At 39.1% G+C, this 7,370-nt stretch overlaps 1 protein-coding gene across 2 annotated transcripts in view; it reads right to left on the bottom strand.

Moving 5' to 3' along the window:
• Window positions 1-2,836: 2,836 nt before the first annotated feature.
• SH3BP4 (SH3 domain binding protein 4) overlaps window positions 2,837-7,370 on the bottom strand; it is a 67,583-nt gene continuing 63,049 nt past the window's right edge. For both annotated transcript variants that reach the window (XM_020806819.3, XM_072977363.2), the window contains exon 5: window positions 2,837-6,061. In XM_020806819.3, coding sequence (XP_020662478.3) covers window positions 5,834-6,061 — 228 coding nt within the window. In that variant the 3' untranslated portion in view covers window positions 2,837-5,833. The remainder of the gene's footprint in view (window positions 6,062-7,370) is intronic.

Genomic DNA, 7,370 nt, shown 5'->3' with positions numbered 1-7,370 from the left:
ACCCACAATGGGATTTTCTTATAGGTTTGTGCTTGGGTCCCTCTGCTCAAGAGGTATTCTAGGAGGTATTCTCATCTGGCTTCTATATCAGCTTGTTTGCTAGGTTATTGTTGCTAATATACAGTCCTTATTTCTCACCATCACGTTAATAACAGCATATAATTTTTGAGCAACCCACAAGAATATGAGCAGCCTTGAATATGATTTATCACTAAAAGCTTGCTGTTTTTTTTGTTTTGGTTTTATATTCTTAGTGGTCAATTAAAGGTATCACCTGTTTCTATTTGCATTGTTTTCACAAACATGTTGCCGTTCCCTGATTTTTATTTTGGAGAGAGTGTGTCTTGTTCCCTTTTGCTTAGAAGATTCCACAACAGTGTTGTGCCTCTGAGAGAATACGATTGGATTTGCCAGAAGGCAAAGTTTCCCCCAGTACATTTTACTGAAATGTTGGACTATTAATTTTATGATGGCATTATTGTACAGATTCCTCATTTATTAGCAATGACTAGCCATTCAAAACCACAACATACAAAATTCAGCTCAAATGAACTCATCTTTCATAAGAACTGAGACAATTGCTAGTGATTGATGGCAGAAATGTGTGGTCCAAGCCCTTCACAGTTACTCAGATATCATTCTTTGCAGTTTCAGCGTAACTTGTTCCATTTCAATTAGATAAATTTAGGATTGAAACTTGAGATGGGGGTATTTGTATACGAATACCCGTCCTCCCTTCCCCTGCCACTATCAGCCACTATAAACATTTCTCAAGAAAAGAAACAAAAATCCAGTATCTGACAAGGAGTGGTTTGTCCACTTTTTTCCTTTGCAGTGCAGTTTCATTAGAACTATGTTGGCAGCCACCTTGAGCATTGTTTTTTAAAGTGGAAAACAGGTAATACTGAAATAATAAATACTGTAAATAGTTGTCATGGAATAAGAACATTTTACTTGATAGCTCTACGAACAGGAGATAGTGATTGTATATACTCACAAGATGAACTTAACTGAACCATTTTTCATTTGCTTATTGCTCTGGACAGAGAAGGATGCAATTAAATAACTCTCTGAAGTTTAGCTGAAAAGCCTAGGATGATTCAGTCTAAACAGATACCATTTTTTAAAGAGGACATAAAGTAAATTCTGTGCTGCTAAAAGGCTGAAATAAATCATCAACAAGATGGGGAAAGCCCAGGTCTGCTGTCTTGCTGGCCACATAAAGGAAGTGCCTGCTAAATAGCATGAGCACAGAATGAATGTATTTCAGCTACTCTTTATGCTGGCAAAATCCATAAACATACATGTTTCTGTTTCATAATATTTTGTAGCCTCTGGATGCATTAGGTCCCTGAGAGGTGCACAGCAATTATTTGCATCTCCTCATTGGATCTTTTTTGTGTACCTTGCAATACCTGTTATAGAGGGGGTTCTATTGCAGTGTTTGGGGTCAAATATGCACTCTTGCTCACATTTAGAGCCACAATTAAAAACCCACCACTCCCCTTCAGACTTGACACAGCTCTTGTGAAGTAAGCGATAAAAGAGAGCAGGACTGGGTGCTCCTCTTTATTCATATTGAGGACAGTGGATTATATAATGACTGAATAGCACTGAAGCTTGTGGATTAAAGGAATGAGAACAAAGGTACTGTATAGCAATGAACTACTTACTCTCTGAGTGCAACTCAGCTACCAGTGTAATAAAATATCAGTGTAACTCTGACACCCAATCTAAAGAAGAATTTGCATTCTTGCTTTATGTCATATTCCAGATAAAGTCATGGAGGCAGAAAGCCTGAAATAAGCGGGCACACTTGGACCAAAAGTCAGTCAGACAGACAGACAGACAGACAGATCAATCTTGATACAATGATTCAACAGAACTGCTCAGGTGGCGCCACGTGTTTTATCATATAATAGTTTCGAACTTCCTGGTTGTGTATTTGTAACTTCACGGTATTTGCTTTATTTATGATTGTTGGATATCACCCATAACAGTGCAATGCACTAATGGGGTGGTATATAAATTTAACAAATAAATAAAATACATAATTAATTAATAAATGGGTCTTTGTTTCAAAGTTCCAGAAACAAAAAGAAAAAATATCTGAGGTCATGATTACATTGTTGAATCACATCAGCTGTTTCAGTTTTTTTTAAAGAAATTGATTATGTCACCTGTTTTTTGTGTCTGTGAATTCTCATCAAAACTGCAACCCCCCGCCCCTTATTGTAAGAAGTTGGGGTGGGGAATATCTCTCAGCCTTCCACTCAGTGAAAACATCTTGGAAGGGATGTGGGATATGGGCGGCAGCTCCTCCTTGCTCTGAAGAGCAGCCACCTCACTTTCTCCAACAACTGGGAACTCTGCAGAGCTGAGGAGGATGCTGTCTGCACTCAGGTAAGGGGACATTTCCTGGAAGTGGTTGGGGGAGTATGAACCATGGGTTTTAGCATAGCTGCAGGGGTGACAGTCATCTTTTTGTATTTTTTAATATTGGCATCACACTAGATTGATAAAGTAATAAATTAGAAATGGATAGAAAAAAATGTTAGTGAGTGCCTGTATACTTGGCATCCATTTTGGGAAACCCCACATTCCAATACAGACACTATTTACTGTGACACAGACGTGCAAGCATGCCAAAATGAGGTTTTAAACAGTATTTTTTTAAAATACCTACCTTCTGCCCCCAAAATATGTGCACTTAAGTGTACATTGTATAGCTCGGTATTTTAAAATCCATTTCAAGTGTGGTAAACCTGGTGCAAAACAGGAGTATTATGATGCTCTGAGTTAAGCTTTCACAAAATAAGTCAGGCTGAAACAACACTGTGATCAAATACCTGCTTTAATTGTATAGTTTTGACAAGTCTTTTTATTTAAAAAATTTACAACAAACTACTTGTACAGTGTATTAATGTAAAATCCAAAGCAAGCTTACCTTGTAAGGTCCTACTTTGAGTGAAAGGTATTTGGCTGAACATACAAACTACTCCAACTGTGTGCTGGGAGTTGATATTTTAGTCAGAAGTGGGAAAGGGGGGGGAGATCATTCTGCAATTGACTAAATACGGGAAATCTGTTATTGTGGTTCAACCATTCTCTACAGTGATAATGTAGGAATCATCCAAGGATGCCTTTGTGTTTTAAATCAAAAAGAAAAGAAAAGAAAAGGCATGTGACACTTGAGGTAGTTTGACAACAATGGCAAAGCATCAGGCCAACCAATCTACTCTCCTGAAATCAATTACGGAATATCTAATCTGGTGTCAGAAGATTAAAAATTCTCCAATATCCAACTCTTAACATGTTGCTCATAAATTAAAATCTCACTGCTCTGGCTCCACTTTGGGTCCTTGCAATACAGAACACTGACAACTAGTTCTGGGACTAACTCTAGACAGCTGATAATCTCTGTAAACAAGCTCAGAGGTGGAGGACTGATGGCAAACATCCTGGTGTAGAAGAAGGCTCCCTTGTACAGAGCTCCTGATGTTGCTGTATCATCAGCTGAGTGTTTGCCCACAACAGTGAGAATATCTATACACATGGGCATGCCCTTCCACGTACACAAAGAGACTGGCCATTTCACGACCTATATTCTATTTTCACATTATAGTGAAGAATGAACCCTTCTGAGCCTGCTTGCGTTTCTTATCTGGGATACAAAATACAAGAGCGTCTCTTCCCTGCTTTCAAATATCTTATGCAAGATTTCAGCTTTGTGGTAGAGAGAAAAATAACGGATAATTATTTTGCTAACCCAATTAACTTTAAGCTTGTGCTGAGAAAACTTGCATAGGAATCTGGTCTAATCTCTTGCAGCAAAATTCAAATTTTAAGGTGCCTTTAACTGGACAGAGCTGACAAGGTGGGGTGACGGATTGTTTAAAGGGAGTTGCTTTGAAAAGCAAATAAATAACAGCCATTTCCCCTTTAATAAACCTTGCAGACAAACAAAAGGAAAGCCTTTCCAATAAACTAGATTCTGCTTTCATGAAACTCTGGAACAGGAGTTGTGTTGCATAACACACATTCTGGAAAGGTCAGCTTGTTCTTGGAACATGCTAGGTTTTTTTGTTTTTTAATATGAGACAACAGGTTTTAAAGGTTAATTTTAGTGGCCACATTGTGAAAACATTTTCAGCTTATCTGTAAACTTTGAGTGAAAAGGATAATCATTAGTATACAATATTTGAAAAGCATCTTATTTGCAAGATTTAATAAATGTGTTTTAATATGAAAAATTGTATTGTGCAAAAAGCCGACACTCCCCTTTCCTCTAGAAGGAAACTTTACCCAAATGAAATATTTTTGATTTAAGAGGTAGACTGAAAAGGTTTGATAAAACTTTCATTCAAAAGTAATACAACTAGAGTTATTTTTAATGGCTTTATCTTCAACATGCAGCTGCAAAGGTGTTGCCACTTTAGTTTCTGATTCTAGTGACAGCATTACTTGTCACACAACATATATGGTGAAACTCAATGACCTAAAAATATTGTATACCCTCAGAGCAAGATTACAATGAAATACTGACAAACCATAGAGTTTGAATTTAGCAAACTAGGCTCCAGATCTGAGAGGTGGACCTAGCCCTCACTGAAAATGTAACCCTGTGTTCTGGGATGCAAAGCATTCACACGCTATGTATGGTCTCACATGATGGAATGCTTCTCCGTAGTTCCCCCACCCCAAACTAAAATCCCTGTAGATGTCAGTGAGGTGGGTTCTAGTCTGGCTTTCTTCCTGACTAGCTAGTTTTCTAAGTGCAGAGCATGCATTCTCAAATGGAAGGATGAGCATTCATCATATGATATTCCATCACTGAAATATAGCGGTTAGTTGCAACTAGAGTAGGCACAGTGAATCAATGCAACTTACATAGGCGTAAACTGACCAGATCTCCATGGATTCAGTGGGCCTCCTCTAGCTGCAACTTACTATTGGATTTCAGCCCATGAGTGATTTACAAGCTCAAATGCAGACTTGCTACCTCAGTGAAAACCAGGTCTAATACATCACCTTAATGATGGCATAAGTGAGAACCATCAAAGAAACAACCACCTTCATATTTTTAAACACATTCATATAGTGTAGACTTTTGAAGGGAGGCACCTGTCACTAAAGATGGCTAGAAGATATTAAGATAGGATGAAACATTAAGTGAAGTGAAATGTTAGCCTTGACTACATACGGCATCCATTTTCTTACCATGGATCTAAAGCAGACAGAAGTCAAGCACACTGTCTCCACACACACTACATATTGTGCTAAGTTTTGGATTACAAAAGTAAACTAAGTTGGGGAAAGTGTGCATCTTCTTCTTTACAAAACTGTGTACATGAAAGCAAATACTGTAATGGGGAGCCCTGATAGAATCTTAGGAGGCAGTGGGGCTGGCATGCCATTCTACGAACAGAGTCACACATTAGAACTGTGCTGCATTTTAATACACATTATCAACAATTCAAAGTGATTAATTTAAAAAGGGACAAAATGTTTTTTTTATGTTACAACAAAATAAGTCTTCCACAAAGTGATCTAAACTTTCAAGTCCAGTATTAGCAAATGCCTTTAAAAAGTTCAATTCCGAATGTTACATATTAAGAAAAGCTGTTAACCACAGAGCATACAAAAGAGTATTGTCTTGGGTACCTTCTGAAAAGAGGAGGAACAAGCATGAAATATTTGCACTCTAAGACCAGGAATCCCTGCCCAGGACTCTGGCTTTTCAGAACTGTTCTCTCTCCCTCTCTCTCTGACAGCATCAGCTAAAATCATAAAAACAGACTGCAACTATTTCTGCTGGAGTCATCCCTTCCCATCAGATGGCATAATCGTCATGTTCTTCTTGTGGACTAAACGCAGCTGCCCGTAGTATGTCCAATGTGTTTACTAAAATCAGGGTTCCTGTAAGATGCTTCCAGCGTTTTGTGATAGGATTCTTCATCTTATCAAGACCAAGGTGAAGTTCTTGGGTAACATCACGGTAACTGTCTCCCATCTGATTGCTCCACGTTAACATAAAGTCATATGCTGGTTTCCACATTGCCTGTGAAAGACAGGAAGATCATATACAGAGTGTCTACCATTTGAATTCAGATAGCATCTTGTGTGCATAGCACCCATGTGCAGAACAAAAGAGAACACTGTAATACATATCATGTTTCCCCGAAAACAAGACAGGGTCTTATATTAAGTTTTGCTCCAAAAAACGCATTAGGGTTTATTTTCAGGGGATGTTTTATTTTACAGTCATGCCATCTTCTTCCGGTTGCTGCATAATGCTGGAGGGCGGGGTTTCACTTAACTGGGGCTTATTTGGGGGGGGGGGGTACATGAAAGCAAATACTGTAATGAGGAGCATGGTAAAAAATCATACTAGGGCTTATTTTCAGGGAAACAAGGTACCAACCATTTATCCTGCCTGATTTCTCCTAGAATGCTACCAGGAGGCAGCACCCAAACTATCTCCACAGATGAAAAACAAAACAAAACAAAAAAACCCCAAAACAAACAAACAAACAAACAAAAAAGCAACCACGACTTTATTGCCTTTTCAAGTGTGTTGCGATACCAAGAGTGGGCAAAATGCAGCCCTCTAGGTCAGTGGTTCTTAACCTTTGTTACTCGGATGCTTTTGAACTGCAACTCCCAGAAACCCCAGTCAGGACAGCTGGTGGTGAAGGCTTCTGGGAGTTGCAGTCCAAAACTCCTGAGTAACCCAAGGTTAAGAACCAGTGCTCTAGGTGAAGTCGGACTGCAACTTCCATAAGCCTTAGACAGGAAAGCCAGGTGGTTATGAATGCTGTGGGGTGCAATCCAGCAGCTCTTGATGGCTCACCCTGCCCATCCCTGTCCTCTTTGACATCAGAGTTTGAGGGCAAGGGGTAGATCTTACTTTTAGTTAAAAAGATCCCAAAACATATTTCGTTCCCGGCACCATGAATCATACGGTTGACTCACAGGAACAATTAAATCCTTTAACTGTTTTCCTGGCGGTTGCGTGTGTATGTGCAGATTAAATGCTGCCAGTTGAACAAGCATGTTTGTCTTGGCATTACACTTTTGGAAAACTTAAGAGCTAGTATCTGGTTTTGTTTTTTTCTTACAGGGGGACAATTCATACTGAGACTCAGCCATTTATAGATTCATTACCCAGTTTGGCTTTGACTGCCTTTTTTTCCCTACCTAGTACAACATCTAAAGCTACCTTGTTTGTACAGAGTGTGTCTGGTGACTTCCTGTTTTCCACTTATCAAGTGGCCGGTGAGTTTCAAATTGGGGGGGGGGGCGCAAGCCCTCAGTGTTACAGTTAGACATTATGCTCACAAAAATGGAGGGTAGATGCTCTCCTTGCG

This window comes from Pogona vitticeps, chromosome 1 (assembly GCF_051106095.1).
Source record: "Pogona vitticeps strain Pit_001003342236 chromosome 1, PviZW2.1, whole genome shotgun sequence".
Taxonomy (NCBI): Eukaryota; Metazoa; Chordata; class Lepidosauria; order Squamata; family Agamidae; genus Pogona; species Pogona vitticeps.
Note: the sequence above shows the minus strand (reverse complement) of the source record. Positions and strands in the feature narration are given on the sequence as shown.